Source organism: Syngnathus acus, chromosome 10 (genome assembly GCF_901709675.1).
Source record: "Syngnathus acus chromosome 10, fSynAcu1.2, whole genome shotgun sequence".
NCBI lineage: Eukaryota > Metazoa > Chordata > Actinopteri > Syngnathiformes > Syngnathidae > Syngnathus > Syngnathus acus.
Genome location: NC_051095.1, coordinates 1,857,700 through 1,877,794, shown reverse-complemented (window position 1 = coordinate 1,877,794; position 20,095 = coordinate 1,857,700). Strand labels below are relative to the sequence as shown.

Genomic DNA, 20,095 nt, shown 5'->3' with positions numbered 1-20,095 from the left:
GACTGCAACTTTGTGTAAATGCAGGACTCGCACATCTGCGCGGCCGCCATTCACGCCGGCGTCATCCGGAACGACATCGGAGGAGATTGTATTGTGATGAGAGCTCCCAAACAGCAAGTCTACACGGGCTCCACCGGGAACAGGATCACCTCCAGACAGTGAGTGGTCGACCTTCACGGAAAAGTCCCATGAAGAGCCACCGGCTAATTATCGCTTTACTATTTGCAGTTTGAACGACCCGCTGGGTGTGTCTCACACGTTTGCGGACGGGGGTGAGTTCAAAAACTATTTGTTTATCTCACGCTAACTGTCATGACGACTACAACTCACACGGGGTCTCGCCTGCAGAGCCCAGATGCGCGGCGCCTGACTGGGAGGAGTTTGCCGGGTTCTGCTACAAAACGTTTGACGAGGAAAAGAACTGGGCTGATGCTCAACAGGTGTGTCGTGGTTTCGGTGCGGAACTGGTGTCCATCCGCAGCGAGATGGAGCAGGCGTCAGTGAAAAATGTCTCCCACCTTGGTGCGCATCCCGACCGTTAATTAACAGTCCCCGTCAACATCTGAGAACCGGATGAGAGCTCTGTTCCCTCCCATCAGAAACCAGCGACATGTGGACCGGACTGAACGACCTGGCGCTTCCCGGCACGTTGGTGTGGTCGGACCGCCACGAGGTGACCTTCACCCACTGGGCCGCGGGAGAACCCGTCCAACGCGTCGGCCTCGACCAACACTGCGTGGCTGTGTTACGGCAGGTGCGTCCTCAAATGAGCATTAGGAAGAAGAAGAGCTTTGCGCTCCACTGAAATGGATTGTTTTCTTTCAGACTGGAAGATGGAAGCCAATGTCCTGCTCCCAAGTCAACACCTTCATGTGCAAAATGCCCACAGCTCATTTTCCAATTGCCTCACCGGAGCCACAGGTGGCGCCGTAGAGTCCGCCTGGCTGTGTCAGTTCCCAACGGCCCAAGAGCCCATGGAGAAAATTGACAATGCAAGAAAGTCATCATCGAAGACAAAGATTGAATGCCCTTCCTACTCTGCTCCAAAGAAATAGTATCACCATTGTAACAAAACCAAAAAAAACACAAAAAGACAAAAAATATCACTAGCTAAGGCCGACAACATATCCGAAGGCCTGGAGAGAGAACTTATCTTATCATAAGTGTTTTTAGCATTTAGCTTAGCTGTTATCAGCCAACTAGATGTCGTGTCCAGATGCAATGTGAACGAACGTGCTATGTTCACTTACACTCGGCTCTACTTGGTTTGTCCTTTTCTCTTTTTTTGCGCGCTTGACTTAACTTTGACTGCCTTTTCGTAAAGTTACTGACTCAAAGAGCAAAACACATTGTACAGAAATTCCAGTGCTTTCAAAGAGCCCGATCGTAAGAACGGGAGAGACGAGAATAGTCTCGAGGCTGCAATGAAAGTCCAAAGTCGGTTATTGCTATCGTTCATGAGTTTGTTTTTATTCGTGTCGTGTTGTCTTGTCCTCATCGCCTTTAAAAAGCGAGCCCGGACTTGACAGCTTTTTGTTTGAAAAGCTTCTATAGAATGTATGATTACAAATAATGAATTTTGAATCACTAGAGAGCTATGTTACTGCCAATGATGTCTGCGACTGTAGAAATGTCTCTGGAAGGGTAATCCAGTATTTTCCATCATTTTCTGTGGTCTGTTACAGCATCTACAATTCACTGTCAATTTACGTATATTCAGTTATCGCATTTTTGATTACCGATTGCAGTTTTCGACTCCATCGCTGCTGTCAGGAAAATGCTGGTTTTCACTGTCGTTATTTCTACGCTACGTTACCGCATCTACAATTCACTGTATATCATGTCGATTTATATCCACTTCTTACATTTTTGATTACTGATTGCAGTGTTTTAATCAATCGCTGCGGTCAGAAAAATGTTGGTTTTCACTGTCGTTGTAAAAATTTCAAAATAAAAGCAATTGATTACGATTCAGGGTCTTTTTTTCTACATTTTTCGACTGATTCAAACCGTGGCAGCTCCACTCTTCAGTTCATCCCTACCACCATTTTTTTGTGTGCTAAATTTAAAAACAAAAGGCACATTTTTTTCAATGAACTCTCAATGGATTTGGTTGAATGAAATATTTTGAACAATGAAGTGGGAGAAACGGCAATGTGTTCATATTCTGTTAGCTTAGACAAACTTTTTCATCTTCATATACGTATGTGTAAATCCCCTTATTATTTTATATAAACATGACTGCTTAATCAAAAGCGCGGACACAATACACACACACACACACACACACACACACACACACACACAAACAAGCTTTAGGCTTTCCTGTTGGAAGTAACCTCTTGTGGAAGCGCATTCCACCATGTTTGTCTTTCTTTATTGCCTTTCAAGCCTTAGTGTGGTTCGATTGGTCAGCCCAGCTCAATGGCGGCCCTCTGTCTCCAGCATAATTTATTAGTCAGCTGAGGAAGTTTCTTTTTGAAAGGCCTTTTTATTGTCTGGCTGCAGTGTACGCCATGTGATTGGGCCGAGGAGGAATTTTGTGAACTTTGTAAATTTGTGTGTTGAAAAGAGTAAATATGCCTGGCAAGTTTTTTTTTCTTTTCTTTCAATGTGCACTCAAGTAAACAACATGATGTATTCCGGATGTTTGCTCGTTTAGAAATCCAAAGTCGTTGGCTAATATTAACATTCTGCCACTCTCGGCGACTTAAATGATTCTAATGTCGCTGGGGATCGCCAAAAACCTTCCCTAACATAAAACAAGAGGTAGTTTGAGTTGTTCGTTGCCGTGCAAACAAAGTCAAACGTCTCCTTGTCGCCAGGCGAAGCGGAAGCAAAAGGCATTTGAATAAACATTTCATGCTAATAGCGTTGGAAATGATCCGAAAAGACAAACATTGGTGCTGATACGCTAACAAAAAAGTGGATGAGTAGCCTAGATAAGCAATAAGTGACGAGGTGATTGTGACAGGCATCTTCCTTCTCGGGCGGCTTGAACTTTGCTCCTGTCTGGCTCATCCAAAGCGGAGTCAATGCGTTACCCGGTCTACCGGTTTATAAGTCATCAGCTGGGCAGCAATGGGAGGAGAGGGGATGGAAAGATGTAGGCGGGCACTCGGAGGCTGAACCGCTTGCAGATTGACCGCAGATGAGAAGACTTCAACTTTTCAACAGCCATGTGGACGGACGCTAAAGCGGACGCGCGGGACGCCGGCGAGAAACGAGCCAGTGAGGTCGGCCGCGTCCGTGTCGTCAACCGTCTCATGGCGCTGACTGGGGACATGTTGTACTTGGATAAGCACATACAAGGTAGGGAAACTTGCCAAAAAGTGGGACGAAGTCGCCAAGTGCAAATCTTGGATGATGTGGCTTTAATGAGTATGAAGTGGAAAAGAAAAGTGCAAAGCTTTGAATGACCAAGAAAATAATCATCATTTGAGGAAAAGATATTTCCAAGCAGTCTGCGTAACCATATCCTGGATGCTGGTATACATTGAAGTAAATATTAGCTGGCCCCTGTACATTTGTGTGTTGTTGACTCACTAGTTAGTTCCTAGTTGAACCTGTTGGCTCAGTGTTGGCATTAGAATCCGAGGTGGGTGACTCCGGTCCTCGAGGGCCGCTATGTTTTATAAGTCTACCTCCTCCAACAGATTGTTGTCCAACTTCTGCAGATCATTTCATCAGCGATCAGGTGTGTTGGAGGAAGGAGATGTACGGATACGTTTTATACTGGATCTTTTATAATATAAAGCCCTCGAGGACCGGACACACAGCTTTGAAATTTTGCATCGACATTTATATTTGAACAATTCTGGGAGAACTGGAATGTTTTTCCCGATTCTAATTGATTCTCGGTCATCAAAGCCCAACCCTCGTTGAACCACATCAAGAAAACTGAAATGAGGACAAAATCTGTTAGTAGTTTACTACTGGGACATTTTTATAGCAATCATCTTCCTGCGTGTAATGTCAGCTGGGTGGCCGACGGGTATTTAAAAAAATTGCAGGATTTTTCCAAACAGCCGGTCTATTGTCGGTCAAACCGCCTGACAGCGGTCGTTGATTAACTTTCGCAGCCCCCAATGTCAACGAATATTCCCGAGCAGAATTTTATTCCCGGTACGTCTCTATTGGGAAACAAATATCTGTATCTACCACTTTTGATGTCACCAGCCAAAACGAATTGACAAAGATCCCAAGAAAACCCAGCAAGTCTCGAGTCCATTGTGTTGTAATGTTTCCCAGACAAGTGGTTTGTGCTGCAGCTGGCCGTGTGGGCCCTGCGAGGGGTGACCCGGGTGATTCTAGCCAACAACCCGCTGAGCGGTGCTGTCATGCTGCTGGCGCTCTACTGGGCCTCCCCCTGGCAAGGTCTGCTGGGAACGCTGGGCCTGCTGACCTCCACGCTCGTCGCCGTCATCTTGGGACAGGACAGGTTCAAGCCGCGCCCACTGACACTTTCATTGAGAGACTTTTGCTCATGAAACGTCGTCGTGTGTGCTCGCAGCGCAGAAGTGCGGGGAGGACTCCGCGGCTTCAACGGGATGTTGGTTTCTCTGCTAATCGGCGTGTTCAACAGCGCCGGAGACTGGTACTGGTGGCTGCTGCTGCCTGTTTGTTTGGCTTCGGCCACAAGGTGGATGCTAGTTTTAAACGTTGAATCCAATTCAATCAAACGCATGACTAGTTTTAACGAGACAGTGGGGTCAAATGGCCAAATCACTTCTTTTGGTCCACTCCCCCGCCCCCTTAGTGTCTTCTTCTTCAGCGGTCTCTCGCCAATTCTGGACCGCTGGGACTTGCCAGTTGCGGTCTTCCCCTTCAACATGGTCATCGTCCTCTACTTCCTGTGCACCGGCCCGGATAACCCCTACTTCCCGCACCGCCTCGCCGTCCCGCCCAACTCCGTGCCGCACAACGTCACGGCACTCAGTGCGGCCCAGGTATCGTTTTTTCTCTCAGATCAGAGAATGCGACTACACCAGGGGTCGGCAACCCATGGCTCCGGAGCCACATGTGGCTCTTTCATCCTTCTGTTGTGGCTCCCTGTGACTTTGGAAAATAATGAGTATTTTATAAAAATTGTATTTTATTTTAGTTTGTTCATTTTAAAATATAATTCTGAATGTGAAGATTATGGTAAACTTGTAACATTAAAATGAAACGTTTTTCATATTTTTACCGCCCAAAAATGCGTCACATCCGCCGATGTGCGACATTGGAATTCCTGGCGTCCCTCACGTCTGGCAGCCGGCGTTTTTCCAGCACACTACCAGCGTGATAACTTTATATTAAGTGAAGTAGTCCTTTTTTTTTAATTCAGGAGGACAACTGGCTGCACACTCCAGTACACGCGATGGGACAGAAGCAGACTGCGCATTTTTTTGTTTTGCATTGTTCGTTCAGTGCTGGTGGATAATATTTGGATAAGTTTGTTTTTTTATCTCATAAATAAGAGGACAGGTGACTGCAGGCTGTTTGCATTTTTGGTTCAGTTGGTTGGGTAAGTTTGGATTTTTATTTCTTAAATACGAGGACTCAAATAGACACCGGGTATTTCATTTGAAATTAAGCAAGTGTAAAATGCTTTTTGTTACATGCAGAAATAAAATGCTGTGTTCTCTGCAGCAGTTCGTTGATTTCATTTTCATAAATGCAATAGTTTTTTGTACATGCATAATATATATAATGATGTCAAAATGGGTTGTGGCTCCGGGTGCTTTCTTTTCATTGGGGGGCGGTCCCAAATGGCTCTTTGAGTAAAAAAGGTTGCCGACCCCTGGACTACACTAACATGATTTGTTCCTCGATTTCGATCTGAAGAATTTCAAGCTCGCTCCCTCCCGTCCTCCTCTTTGTAGTTGACATTGATGCTCTGTGGCGCACAGGTGTTACAAGGCATCCCCCTCGGGGTGGGCCAGATCTTCGCCTGTGATTCCTTGGGTCCCTCGCTGCTCATCGTGGGCGGACTCTGCCTTTACTCCCCCCTGCTTGCCGTCCACTCTCTGCTGGGCTCGGCAGTTGGAACGCTGGCTGGTGAGTGTCAGCTGCCAAAATAGTCAAAGCCGACTTGGGAGCGGAACAGTGCCACCGTGTGGATTGTTCGAGTGCGTGCTCACAATCAATTGATGTTGTGTGCCATGTTGGTGCAGGCTTATCCATGGCAGTGCGCCACGAGTTCCTATACACTGGTCTGTCTGGTTTTAATGGCGCTCTTGGCTGCATGGCTGTGGGAGGACTTTTCTTCACCTTCAGCTGGAAGACTCACCTGCTGGCCATCGCTTGTGGTAAGCCACTCACAAGTGTATGCTAAGAAGGCCTCGGAACCTGCCTGATGTGGCCAACGTTCTCTTGAGACCTCCGTGTGCTGTGTGTTCCTCAGCGTTCCTCTCTGCTTTCGTCGACATCGCTTTGAGCAACCTGCTGGGAGCTGTAAGTACCCAACACGTTTTTAAAGTGTCTTAGAAGGCTTCCAGCATAATGTACATGAATATATGCGCTGATTTTGAACATCTTAAGTAACGAGACCCCGAAATGGATGGTTGTATTGTTGCATGTTTGTTTCGTCGTGTACATGTGAACATTGAATGTTGAAAGCATTAACTAACCTAACCTATAGCCCTCACAAAAAACTCTCACTTATACCAAAATATACACACAGAAAACTCATCCACACAAAAAGAACCCCCCCCAAAACTTCTTAACCTAACTTTCTCAGTCAAAGTTATCACGGACCAAAAAAAAAATGCTCCCCACCACAAAAACTTTGTGACGCCTAAAACTTATGCTCTCTCCACAAAAAAAAGTCTCACACCAAAAATCTCTCCCTCTCACCAAAGTTATGCACATAAGAAAACACTCAATCAGACAAAAAGTACCGTAATTTCCGGACTATAAGTCGCACCGGAGTATAAGTCGCACCAGCCATAAAATGCCCAAAAAAGTGAAAAAAACCCATATATATGTATATAAATCGCTCCTGAGTATAAGTCGCCCCCCCACCCAAACTATGAAAAAAAAAAACGCCACTTATAGTCCGAAAATTACGGTATATATATTTTTTTTAGATGGGCCTGCCGGCGTGCAGTTGGGCAGCCACACTGAGCATCACGTTGCTGCTGCTGCTGCCGGGCAGTTTTTCGGCCCACCGAATCCCCCTGGCTCAGGTCAAGGCCCCTGAGCGGAACCTGCGCTCCAACGCCCAATGGCAAGCTGCCAGCACCGTCGAAAGGGGCAGCACCGACGTCTAGCTCCCGACATTTGCCAGTCTGGTCCCCGGGCCCGATTGCACGGACACGGTGAAGACAACTCCCAGGTGACAACTGAAGGCAACTTTTATTATGACTTTGCACAAGTGAAGGAATAATTGTGTGTGTGTGTGTTTTTACACAAGGTTACCATTGTGGTTGATTTGCAATACACATTTTTAATTGCTTGTGTGACTATGCCAATGAGCTTTTTCATTTTTGTGAATCAACAAGGTGCGAGACTTGAGTTGATCATAAGAAACATACAAAAGTGATTTTCAGAATGTCATGAATTGATTGGTTGAGTGTCAATTGTAAAAAACCAAAACAAAAAACAAGAAAAAGAGTATAGAAATACAAAATGCTTGCACAAACGTTTTGTCTCTTGAATGAACATTCTAGGCGTGTACTTCCAACTGAAAGTTGAAGGGTGACGTGTGAGTGCTGTTGTGCTTCTTGTCGCATGTTTTTGCTCATTTGATTAACTTCTTATGTTGCATTTCACGAGAAAGGCCGAACGAACGGCAGAACATTTGGTCGGTGATGAAATGAAATGTCAGGATTGAATCTCTACACACACACACACGCGCGTGTGTGTGTATTTGTGTGGGTGCGTGCGTGCGTATATCTATCTATCTATATATATACTATATATATATATATATATATATATATATATACACTTGTATATATATACACTTGTGTGTATATATAATATATATATATATATATATATATATATAGTGTGTATCTCTCTCTATATACTATATACTTGCGTGTATATATATATATATGTGTATATATATATTTATATATATGGTATATATATATATATATATACACAAGTATATATATATATATATATATATATACATACACACACACACACACAAGTATATATATATATATATAACGTGTATATATATATATATATATATATATATATACGTATATATATACTATATATATGCGTTTGTAGTGTGTTTTCTCCTAAAACTACATTACTACATAAAGCTCTTTTTTTCTTTTCATTAATAGCCACAAACGTTTCATGCATGAAAACACCCATCTAAACTAAGCGCGTTTTATCTTCTCCGGGAGTTGCAGATAACCTATTTTGGTTGCAGGAATTGGTGTAATTAAAGCAATTTTCAATCCAAACACTCTCGGACCACCTTTACGCTCTGCCTCGTCGAAAGATGAAAACATTCTGCAATATTCGATTTTTGTAAATTTCACCTTTTCAAATGTATCTGTTGTGCGGTGCCTCGGTGTGTCTGCATTGGTGCAAATGTTACAAGTCGCTGTGCGTGTGAGTGTGTTTGAAGGTGATTTTGTTCGGCGTGTGCCTGCCATTGAGGATGTCCTCAAAGCAACCTGGCCATCACCACCCCCTCTCTGCTCCTGGCTTCCCCTCGGAGGATCTCCAGGAAGCCCAGTTTCGTCAAGAACTCCAACCTCTGGCTGTCTGTTGGCTGAACCTCGCAGAACACACCTTGAGAGCCTGCACAAATCCACCCGAGTTAGTGAGGGGAGGGTTCGGCAAAATTGGTACAGCCGTGCGTCCGTTCGTCCTCACCGTTGGCCTTGAGGGCCACCAGGAGGGCGACGAGCAGCGTGCGGCTGACGCTGACGTCCACCAGCTCGGGCAGGGTGTCCAGACGCAGCTGGGAGGGGAAGTGATAGAGGAGCGAGTCTGGATACTCTCCCTGGTCCTCCTCCATCAGCTTGATTAAGTCCTGTGAGGGGAAAAAAATACAAACACAACCGGGAAATACTTTACTTGGTTCAATTAGAATTGTTTTTTCAGAGACCATTTTTCATTGAGAATAAATACTATGTCTGTGACTGTTGTCATACTGTCTGTCTACATGTGTTGCTCCACTTTCTTGCCCTAACAAACTCTTTTAGTTTTTCCGGTATGCTTTGGGTCATCTGGACCGTGGAGCGCCGTCCAATGATTTCTCAAGCATTTGTCTGAATATGAAAAAAAAAAAAAAAAAAAAATATATATATATATATATATATATATATATATATATATATATATATATATATATATATGAGGTGGTGGTATTAGCATATTAGCAACATTCAACAGGAAAGTACATCTTGTTTTGATTTTTAATTCATAGTACATGTCTAACCAAATGTACCTATATTAAGATATTAATATCTTATATTAATAAAGAAACCTTGAACTTCATACATTCTCCATTACGAATAAGTTACGCTATTCATGTATCAATGCGACTGTGGCTAATATTGGTTTCTTTACGATGCTAATTCTAGCTTAGTATGGCTAGCGCTGTTGTTTTATTGACGCTGGATTGAATTTGAGTCTACAGGTCAAAAGATTCGTTTAAAAACACATGCGTAATTTGGAGGACATTAAGCATAATAAGTGTGTGCTTTGACGCACAGCGTGGGCAGCGAAGATAAAGCCAAGTTCTCTGTTGACGTCAGAGACTGACTGCTATGGTTTGGCTCAGTGTTCCGCCCATGTCTCTCTCTCTCTCTCTCTCACCTACATATGTTCTATTTTTTGCTACCACTCTGTATCCAACCTCTTGGACGTCCACGAGCGTACGCACCTGTGTGTTGGCGTTCCCCCCATTGGCAAGGTACTTCTCCCTCATGGCGGGCAACCAGCTAGCCTGACACCTCTTGGCAAAAGAACGCACGTCCACGATGCCCATAATACACCCGCACACGCCCAGCTCGTCCTCCAAGATGAAGCTGTACTCGGGGCACAAGGCCAGGCACGGTCCGAGACACCTGAGCAAGCAAAATGGCGGCTCTATGAAGGTTCTGCGTCTGATGAGATTCGGAACTTTTGACACGCACCTGTCCCCTACGACATCCGGATGAGACGCGCTGAAATCTTGGCCGCACTGAGACCTTATGTGAAGCTGCCGGACCATACGGTACAACTCCACCTGTTAAAGAACAAACCGTGCTGTTTGTAAACAATCTAACTAATACCTGGATGTGAAAATTCGTGTCGATTAATCCACCGGCCATTTTAATAGCTCTTTCATAACTGGCAAAGATCAGATTATTATTATTTAATCCATCCATCCATCCATCCATCTTCTTCCGCTTATCCGGGGTCGGGTCGCGGGGGCAGCAGCTTCAGGAGGGACTCCCAGACTTCCCTCTCCCCAGCCACGTCATCTAGCTCATCCCGGGGGATCCCAAGGCGTTCCCAGGCCAGCCGAGAGACATAGTCTCTCCAGCGCGTCCTGGGTCGTCCCCGGGGTCTCCTACCGGTGGGACATGCCCGGAACACCTCCCCAGGGAGGCGTCCAGGAGGCATCCTGATGAGATGCCCGAGCCACCTCATCTGGCTCCTCTCAACGTGGAGGAGTAGCGACTCTACTCCGAGTCTCTCCCGGATGACCGAACTTCTCACCCTATCTCTAAGAGAGAGTCCGGACATCCTGCGGAGAAAACTCATTTCGGCCGCTTGTATCCGGGATCTCGTTCTTTCGGTCACGACCCATAGCTCGTGACCATAGGTGAGGGTAGGAGCGTAAATCGACCGGTAAATTGAGAGCTTTGCCTTTTGGCTCAGCTCTCTCTTTATCACGACGGACCGGTACAGAGTCCGCATTACTGCCGACGCTGCACCGATCCGCCTGTCGATCTCGCGCTCCATCCTCCCCTCACTCGTGAACAAGACCCCAAGATACTTAAACTCCTCCACTTGGGGCAGGATCTCATCCCCGATCCGGAGAGGGCATTCCACCCTTTTCCGATCGAGGACCATGGACTCGGATTTGGAGGTGCTGACCCTCATCCCGACCGCTTCACACTCGGCTGCGAACCGCTCCAGTGAGAGCTGGAGATCACGGCCTGAAGAAGCCAACAGCACAACGTCGTCTGCAAAAAGCAGAGACGCGATGCTGAGGTCCCCAAACCGGACACCCTCAACGCCTCGGCTGCGCCTAGAAATTCTGTCCATAAAAATTATGAACAGAATCGGTGACAAAGGGCAGCCTTGGCGGAGTCCAACCCTCACTGGGAACGAATCCGACTTACTGCCGGAAATGCGGACCACACTCTGGCATCGGTGATACAGGGACCGAACCGCCCTTATCAGTTGGCTCGGTACCCCGTACTCCCGAAGCACCCCCCACAGAACCTCCCGAGGGACACGGTCGAACGCCTTCTCCAAGTCCACAAAACACATGTGGACTGGTTGGGCGAACTCCCATGCACCCTCGAGGATCCTGTTGAGGGTGAAGAGCTGGTCCACTGTTCCACGGCCAGGACGAAAGCCACACTGTTCCTCCTGAATCCGAGGTTCGACCTCCCGACGGACCCTCCTCTCCAGCACCCCTGAATAGACCTTACCAGGGAGGCTGAGGAGTGTAATTCCCCTGTAATTGGAACACACCCTCCGGTCCCCCTTCTTAAAGAGGGGAACCACCACCCCAGTCTGCCAATCCAGAGGCACTGTCCCCGATGTCCACGCGATGCTGTAGAGACGTGTCAGCCATGACAGCCCCACAACATCCAGAGCCCTTAAGAAATCCGGGCGGATCTCATCCACCCCCGGGGCCTTGCCACCGAGGAGTTTTTTAACTACCTCAGTGACTTCAACCCCAGAGATTGGAGAGTCCGCCTCAGAGTCCCCAGGCCCTGCTTCCACAATGGAAGGCGTGTCGGTGGAATTGAGGAGGTCTTCGAAGTATTCTCCCCACCGACACACGACGTCCCGAGTCGAGGTCAGCAGCACGCCATCTCCACTGTAAACAGTGTTGACGTTGCACTGCTTCCCCCTCCTGAGACGCCGGATGGTGGACCAGAATTTCCTCGAAGCCGTCCGGAAGTCATTCTCCATGGCCTCGCCGAACTCCTCCCACGCCCGGGTTTTTGCCTCAGCAACCGCCGAAGCCGCGTTCCGCTTGGCCATCCGGTACCTGTCAGCTGCCTCCGGAGTCCCGCAGGCCAAAACGGCCCGATAGGACTCCTTCTTCAGCTTGACGGCATCCCTTACCGCCGGTGTCCACCAGCGGGTTCGGGGATTGCCGCCACGACAGGCACCAATGACCTTACGGCCACAGCTCCGGTCGGCCGCCTCAACAATGGAGGCGCGGAACAAGGTCCACTCGGACTCAATGTCCCCCGCCTCCCCCGGGACGTGGGAAAAGCTCTGCCGGAGGTGGGAGTTGAAGCTCTTCCTGACAGGGGATTCCGCCAGACGTTCCCAGCAGACCCTCACAGAACGTTTGGGTCTGCCAGGTCGGACCGGCATCTTCCCCCACCATCGGAGCCAACCCACCACCAGGTGGTGATCAGTTGACAGCTCCGCCCCTCTCTTCGCCCGAGTGTCCAAAACATGCGGCCGCAAATCCGATGACACGACTACAAAGTCGATCATCGAACTGCGGCCTAGGGTGTCCTGGTGCCAAGTGCACACATGGACACCCTTATGTTTGAACATGGTGTTCATTATTGAAAATCCGTGTCGAGCACAGAAGTCCAACAATAGAACACCGCTCGGGTTCAGATCGGGGGGGCCGTTCCTCCCAATCACGCCCTTCCAGGTCTCACTGTCATTGCCCACGTGAGCATTGAAGTCACCCAGTAGAACGACGGAGTCCCCAGAAGGAGCGCTCTCCAGCACTTCCTCCAGGGACTCCAAGAAGGGTGGGTACGCTGAGCTGCCGTTTGGTGCATAGACACAAACAACAGTCAGGACCCGTCCCCCCACCCGAAGGCGGAGGGAGGCTACCCTCTCGTTCGCCGGGGTGAACCCCAATGTGCAGGCGCCCAGCCGGGGGGCAATAAGTATACCCACACCTGCTCGACGCCTCTCACCGTGGGCAACTCCAGAGTGGAAGAGAGTCCAGCCCCTCTCGAGAGGGCTTGTACCGGAACCCAAACTGTGCGTGGAGGCAAGTCCGACTATATCTAGTCGGAACTTTTCTGCCTCGCACACCAGCTCGGGCTCCTTTCCAGCCAGAGAGGTGACATTCCATGTCCCAAGAGCCAGCTTCTGCAGCCGGGGATCAGACCGCCAAGGTCCCTGCCTTTGGCCGCCGCCCAGCTTGCAATGCACCCGACCCCTTTGGCCCCTCCCACAGGTGGTGAGCCCATGGGAAGGGGGACCCACGTTTCCTTTTCGGGCTGAGCCCGGCCGGGCCCCATGGGCGAAGGCCCGGCCACCAGACGCTCGCCTTCGAGCCCCGCCTCCAGGCCTGGCTCCAGAGGGGGGCCCCGGTGACCCGCGTCCGGGCGAGGGTTATTATTATTTAATATTTGTATTATATTTATCATTATATTCATTATAGTTGTGTATTTATTATATATTTTTATTTATTTTTATTATTTATTATATTTATATTTTTATATCTATTACCATATTGGCCCGAATATAAGACAAGGCTTTTTTCAAACTTGAGTCTTGAAATAGAGGGGGTCGTCTTATAATCAGGGTCGTCTTATATTCGGGCCAATACGGTATTATATATATTATTATTATTAATAATTTAGGTATTTAGTTTACACATTAACATGTTACAAAATAAGATCAAAATAAATCCATTCCCCATGAAATTGGCAAATTTTTGTCAATTCATCACTTTGTTGTACAGTGAAGGAAATAGATAATATTGCCAAATAGTCAAATGTTTTGCCTTAATTTGATATCACTATTGTCATAAGCATTAAGGGAACAAAAAAAGAAGTTCCTTACCTTGTCCTTACTGTGGTAGGGCCTGATGTTGTAGAGACGCGAGGTTGGGAAGAGAGGAGGCGGGTGAGTGAAGAGTTCGCTGCTGCTGCCGCCGCCTCCGGGGAGAAGCATCTGCGCTCACGCACGACATGCACAACACGTGAGCTGAGCGACCCGAGCCAAGCGAGTCATCATGAGAGGAAACGGACGCCCGACCTGCACTTCACCGGATACGCCCCCTTTGAACGCCCACGGCTCCGACTCCTCCCCCAGCAGCTCCGTTCCTGCCGTCTTCCCGCACACTGTCTCAAATCAATGGTACGTTTTGCTCCGACAATGCCGATGATCGTAATAATTGAACGAGACGATTACTCACGTTGGAAGCAATTCCTCCAGGAAGCCAAGGTGGCGCTATCATTCAGAATACGACCATCTAAGGGGCGTATGAGAGCAGCTATTACCATATTGGCCCGAATATAAGACGACCCCGATTATAAGACGCCCCCTTCTTTTTCAAGACTCAAGTTTGAAAAAAGCCTTTGTCTAGACCCCGAATGTAAGACGCACCATCCCCCCCCCTTTTCAGTTTTATTTCAATGAGAAAAACCTCATCTTATCTTCGTGCCAATACGGTATAATGAGAATTATTGTCATCACACTGAACCCCAGTTTACTGTATTTCTATCTCAAGGCACCAGTGTATATTTACGATGTTCGTTCCTCACCCAGCCAGCATACGAAGGCCTTGGCCACAAGTGCCATGTTCCTCAGGTCCCAGACGTAAGGGTAAAGGTCATAGAGCACAGCCCGGTTAGCCCCGCCCACCACGCTACAGTGCAGCTGGGCGATGTCCTCACACAGAGACAGGAACCCGGAGGCCCGTTGGCGCCATTCGTCAACCTTGTGGGCGCCACGCGCCACCATCACAGACAGGATAAGAACAGAAGACGTCCAAACTATGAGCTTTTCTACATAGAGACACGCCAACTGTCGAAGGTTTTCGGACCTTGTGAGGTGAGCTCTTCTTGCTGTTGGCGCTGACCACGTGGCAGTTGCTTTTGAGCCAAGTCAGATCTTGGATAAGTTTCTGGGCCGACGGGCCGTGCTCGTGAGGCAGATAATGGAGGCCCACCAGCAGCCGCACCTGGGCCTCGCTCAGCAGGCCCTTCCCACCACAGAGGCCTCGGCCCCGGGCCTTAGGTCCTGAAGGAGCTGCGGGCCTGGACGCCGGAACCTGGTGGCTGCCTTGAGCGGGCTGCCTTTTCCCGCCTTCTCGTACCTCGCTTTCCCCTTTGGCCTTGGTGGGTGAGGGGGGGGGGGGAGCTTGAGTTGAGAGGGAAGACAGGGAGTTTAGCCACCACGGCGCTCCCTCGAAAGGTGGACGTGCAGTGGGATCTGTCCGGGGTTCTGGATCTAGAGCAGCGCTGATCTGATCGTGCGCTCTGCCGACCTGAGAACATCATACATTGGCGAAACCTTCCTAAAAATGACGTTCCGTTATTTGAATCGTACGCGCTGTAGAATATTGACCTGCTTGGAGAGGCTGGTTGAGTTCTTCCATCCAGTCATGCAATGCTGCAGACAAAGCTCTGTCAGGACAATAGTCTGTCTCCTCATCTGAAGAATAAAAACGTCAGCGTTAGTCTACAGGTTCCTCGCTGGCCGGTTGTTGCCTTGTGTCACCTTTTCTCTCCTGGCTTCCAGTCCTGTACCAGTTTGCCAGCGTGTGCAGCGGGATGTAGTTGGCCTCAAACTCGCAGTTGGGATTGAGGAGGAGTCCCCTCAGGTGGCCCCTAAGCCAAGGCTCGCGGCCCTTGAAAGGACCCAAGAAGAGCCGGCGGGAGTCGTAGTCGTTGGCGTGAAGGTTGTCCCAGATGAGCGGCGGCCGCTGAAGCACCGACTCCACCTCGGCCAGACGGTCCACGGATAGTTTCTTTGAGATGACCTTATTACCTGTGAGCCACAGAGGGCAAGTTTGGGGAGCTTGGGTCGGGACTCTGAGGGGTCACCTGGTCCTGATTGAGATACCTTCAAAAAGTGCCTCACCTGTCCATATGACTGTAATGTCGGGAAGCAAATCCTCCCCAACTGTTTGCAGGTAAGGAGACTTCTGCACGCTGGGGGAACACAGAGAACCGCAGTATTCTGAAAGAGCGAGAGGAAGTTCATTCCCGGCCAGCGAAGCTCGCAAAGAGTTTACGTCAGGATGCGTACCGGTGGGGCAGAACAGGAAGACAGGCGGCTCCCCCAAGAACCGATAGAGCTCGTTGGTGACGCTGACTTGGGCGTGCGCGAACGAAGAGAAGGCCTCGCTGTCGGCCTGACACAACGAGTGATCGATGTCGTCAAAGAGGATGGCAAAGGCCTGGCAACCCAGGTCGGACACCTGGACAGAACGCAAGTGGGCGGAGTCAAAGCGCGTGAAGCATCGTCAAGATTGAAGCCTGACTTACTTGTTTCAGTTTGCGTTTCAGGAGGGTCAGGTCACACGGGGACGAGAAGACGATGTCCTGACCCGGGGACAGGGCGTAAATGAATCTCAGGCCTCTGGAGTGGGCCTCCGTGATCAGGGTGAGCAATTGTCCTGCGAGGACAGCTTTTCAACATGAAGAAGAAGAAGCGAGACGGGATACTTAGCGCAACGGGAGCTCTTTCTTTTGTACCTTCCTCCTCAGGTGAATAGACTTCCCTCCACAACAGTCTGTGCTTCAGGTCATCTTTTGGACCATACAGGTAAGTGTTCAAACCCCAATTCTGCATCCTAGCACAGAGAAAGCGAAGGATGTTGTTGTTGTTTTTTACCATTAGGGACTCACGCACATTGGGAAGTCATGCCACCCGTCGTCTAGGATTCGTGGAATAAAATATACCCAGCAATTGTGAAGGTAAAATGAAGCTTCAAATCTGCTTCATGGACTAGTTGCTATATTTTTTGAATCCTCTAAATGGCACGGTTGTTTTAGACAATGAGGTATTGAGAAGTCAATGTACTTTCAGCCCAATGTTGAATTGGGTGCGCCATCTAGAGGAGTAAAAAAAAATAATACAACTGGTTCAGGAAGCTTCATTTTACCATCACTATGGGCCAGCACCTTGCTCGACCCAAAAAAAAGCCCCATTTTGCTGAGCTTTATTTGCTCCATAAGGACATTTTATTTGCATTTGTTGTGTGTGCTAGCTTGTATATTACTTTTATCTCAGTATCGAGTTGCTAGCCAGTTACAGTCACTGATGGCAGTTTTGCATACTGCAATTGATGGCGCATTCATTCAGATTATATCTAAAAATGTCCCTCAAATTGTGAAAACAACAATGTTGATTGTCCAATCCAATGTTCTTTACTATAAACAGATTCTTTTTGGAGTCTATGTTCAGAATTGAACATACCGTTTTTTTCCATGTATAATGCGCAAAATTTAACTAATTTATTGTCCTAAAATCTGGGGTGCGCATTATACATGGGTACAAATATATATATATATATATATATTTTTTAATCCGGATATCATACGGAGGCCGCCATTACAGATGCGCTTTCTTCTCTGCTGTTCACTTCAAACACGCTCCATACGAACACAATGCTCTCGTATCAGACGCTTGCTCGATCACCTGCTCGTTTGCTGTCACAATGTACACTACACAAATCCAAAACAGTTCTTCGCTATCGAGTTTGCCAGCGCATGCGCAGTGATACTGACCGGCAGAATAACATCCGGTTGTTCCCAAAGATGATCTTTTTTCTGAAATAATTTTACGTTTACGGACTTAAGTAGGAGTCAACATTTGGGTGCGTATTATACATGGGTACAGGCTTTTTTCCAGCATCGACATGCCATTTTTAGGGTGCGTATTATACATGGGGGCGCATTATACATGGAAAAAATGGTATACTCTTTACATAAAAACGAATTGTGGTCACAGGTATTAAAACTTCCCCCTAGATGTAGGGTGGCCGCGGGTGGCCATGGCCCCCACCTAGCACCACCACTGAATGTTGACACATAATCTGTACTGCCTGCAGTATTGCAACCGTCTTGCTAACATCTGTCAGGTGTTGGCAGGACTGTATTGATCATGGGCTAATTTACTGCAAATGACCTCCTGAATAATGAATAGCATGGAAAACATTCACGCAAACTGTTTCTGTTGTAGGTGGATCTCACTTCCTGAACAGATGCTCTGATTGCGCAGCCAAGCACCATCCCCGCTCGGTCCCCGCTGAGGCAAACTTACGCAACCCTGAGTACGTAGCTCCTCCGTTTGAGCCTAAAGAATTGGATCTATAAATAACCGCACAGCCCACACTCCACGCCCGGCCGCCGTTACGCCAACACGGTGACGGGAGACTTTCCAAGCGACGGCCGGCAAACACATATTCACGGCTTTAAGTAGAAGAAATGGAAAATGTAGCGAGAGACGTGATTATGCGTACAGCGTGGCGTTCCACTTACCACTGAAAGAGAAATCTTCTCTGGTCCATAGACCATGGCCTTCCGTAGAAACCTGTAGAAGATGAAACATTTATTTCCACACAGTATTCATTCTGGATACCACCATATCAGTATACCACTCGTATTCACTCTTCTGAGTACCGATACCAAGGACCGATACCTCCAGTACTTTTGATATAGGATTTAACACTGACAAAAAATGTGAACAGACTTCCATTCGTTGTTTATTATATAGGGTCATTGCAAAGAATTAGCACCGCCCCCCAAGTATTTTTTTTCCATTAGATAAATATGTAACTTCTTCAGGCGCATTAAATATAAATCAATGATACTGCCCTAGCGCCAACTACTGCCGACGTGACGTTTTGCTTTAAGTGTCGGTGGCTTGTATCGGCAGCGTCCACGAGTACCCGATACCTCAAAACATGGGTAGTAATTGGCCTCATACAATACCCATTATGCCTGCAAGTATACATACGTACATCAAGTTGTCATTTCTGTTTGTTTTGATCCCTTGACAGTATCTCAAGTCTCATTTTTGCAGTTAATGAAACGTCATCATTTCACACCATCTAAATTCCATCTAAATCACAGGTGTCAAACTCAAGGCCCGGGGGCCAGATACGGCCCGCGAAGACAAATAGTGCATCAAATTCGTGTCATTGCTAGAATTGCAAATTGTCTTCACTTTTATGATCTTTTTTTTTTTTTTTAAATATTCGACCAGTTTTTACTCGTCTGATTGGAAAAAAGAGTTGTTTGTTTTGTAGCTTTTACTGTATATAATATGAGGTGCTCATACATTTATTTGGGTTGACAGTTATAATGGGCCTCCGAAAGAAGCTATGACTACAATGCGGCCCGCGTAAAAAATGAGTTTGACACCCCTGTAAATGTTTCAAGGTTCTCATCCATCCTCTCGTCCCATGTTTACCAAAGCCATTATTCATCTCTGGCTACGCTCTTCATCACGTCTGCTATTTTTAGAAACGGGAGCATCTCCAGTGTTTCTCTCCTCCCTTTGTGATGTCGGAATACGTACAGTAGGAGTGTGAACGCGCAGTGTTGACCACACAATACTGCGCTGCCTATATTACCTTTCCTCCGGAAGTTCCATGGAGGGGAGGGGGGAATCTGTGAGCTGTGTGTAATGTGCATGCATGTGCAGACCTAATTACTGACAGTACGAGACACGCCACAAAGGAGAGTATTGCTACTATTCGCTACGTGCAGAAACCTAGTGATCAGTTTGTGATGCATTTGTGCACCTCCATCCTACTGAGACCTTTTTTTTTTTTTTTGCGCGCGTAACTAAATGGCCAACACTAATTGTCTTGGAATGTACAACATCTTCGTTACTCGCACTTCAATGCATTTGCATCATCACTATCCCTCTTTGTATTTTATCCATGGCTACCAGCGCCTTTTCATGTCTGAGACCTTCCACATACTATTACAGGTCAGGTGGGACGATCATGCCATGTCTTGGTGCAGGGCTGCATGCGGAGTCAAGGGAGCGACGCACAAAATGTAGGTCAAACGGATGGAGAAGGGGAAGAGAGAAGTCAAGCATATGATGTGAGGGATGCTGAAGACCATGGCGCTCACCTTCCACCACGCCGCAAAGAAAGCGCTGCTTCTCCTCCATCCTGCCTCCCTTCCCGCGTCCGAGGCCAGCAGGGAAGCCGTCTTTGCGCCGAATTAAC

General features: G+C 47.7%; 3 protein-coding genes across 4 annotated transcripts in view; 2 read left to right on the top strand and 1 right to left on the bottom strand.

Annotated features, from left to right (window-relative positions):
• The window catches only part of LOC119128175 (brevican core protein-like), a 1,699-nt gene extending 844 nt beyond the window's left edge, over positions 1 to 855 (top strand). For both annotated transcript variants that reach the window (XM_037260387.1, XM_037260386.1), the window contains 4 exons: positions 25 to 158; positions 229 to 272; positions 349 to 522; positions 600 to 855. In XM_037260387.1, coding sequence (XP_037116282.1) covers positions 25 to 158; positions 229 to 272; positions 349 to 522; positions 600 to 805 — 558 coding nt within the window. In that variant the 3' untranslated portion in view covers positions 806 to 855. The remainder of the gene's footprint in view (positions 1 to 24; positions 159 to 228; positions 273 to 348; positions 523 to 599) is intronic.
• A 2,264-nt stretch (positions 856 to 3,119) lies between these two features.
• On the top strand, positions 3,120 to 7,627 carry LOC119128169 (urea transporter 1-like). Its single transcript, XM_037260381.1, has 8 exons — positions 3,120 to 3,312; positions 4,252 to 4,441; positions 4,514 to 4,642; positions 4,760 to 4,949; positions 5,895 to 6,042; positions 6,159 to 6,293; positions 6,389 to 6,438; positions 7,074 to 7,627. Exons 1-8 carry the CDS (start codon positions 3,180 to 3,182, stop codon positions 7,254 to 7,256), a joined length of 1,158 nt encoding a protein of 385 aa, XP_037116276.1. The 5' UTR covers positions 3,120 to 3,179; the 3' UTR covers positions 7,257 to 7,627.
• Positions 7,628 to 8,206: 579 nt separating this feature from the next.
• LOC119128263 (protein O-GlcNAcase-like) lies at positions 8,207 to 20,093 on the bottom strand. Its single transcript, XM_037260523.1, is given in 18 exon segments — positions 8,207 to 8,757; positions 8,833 to 8,992; positions 9,848 to 10,031; positions 10,101 to 10,192; positions 13,960 to 14,070; positions 14,155 to 14,240; positions 14,315 to 14,371; positions 14,664 to 14,838; positions 14,945 to 15,256; positions 15,258 to 15,388; positions 15,469 to 15,555; positions 15,622 to 15,891; positions 15,985 to 16,083; positions 16,153 to 16,324; positions 16,392 to 16,522; positions 16,602 to 16,699; positions 18,390 to 18,441; positions 19,998 to 20,093. Coding segments are annotated over 18 exon segments (2,394 nt in total). The 5' UTR covers positions 20,038 to 20,093; the 3' UTR covers positions 8,207 to 8,620.
• Positions 20,094 to 20,095: the final 2 nt, after the last annotated feature.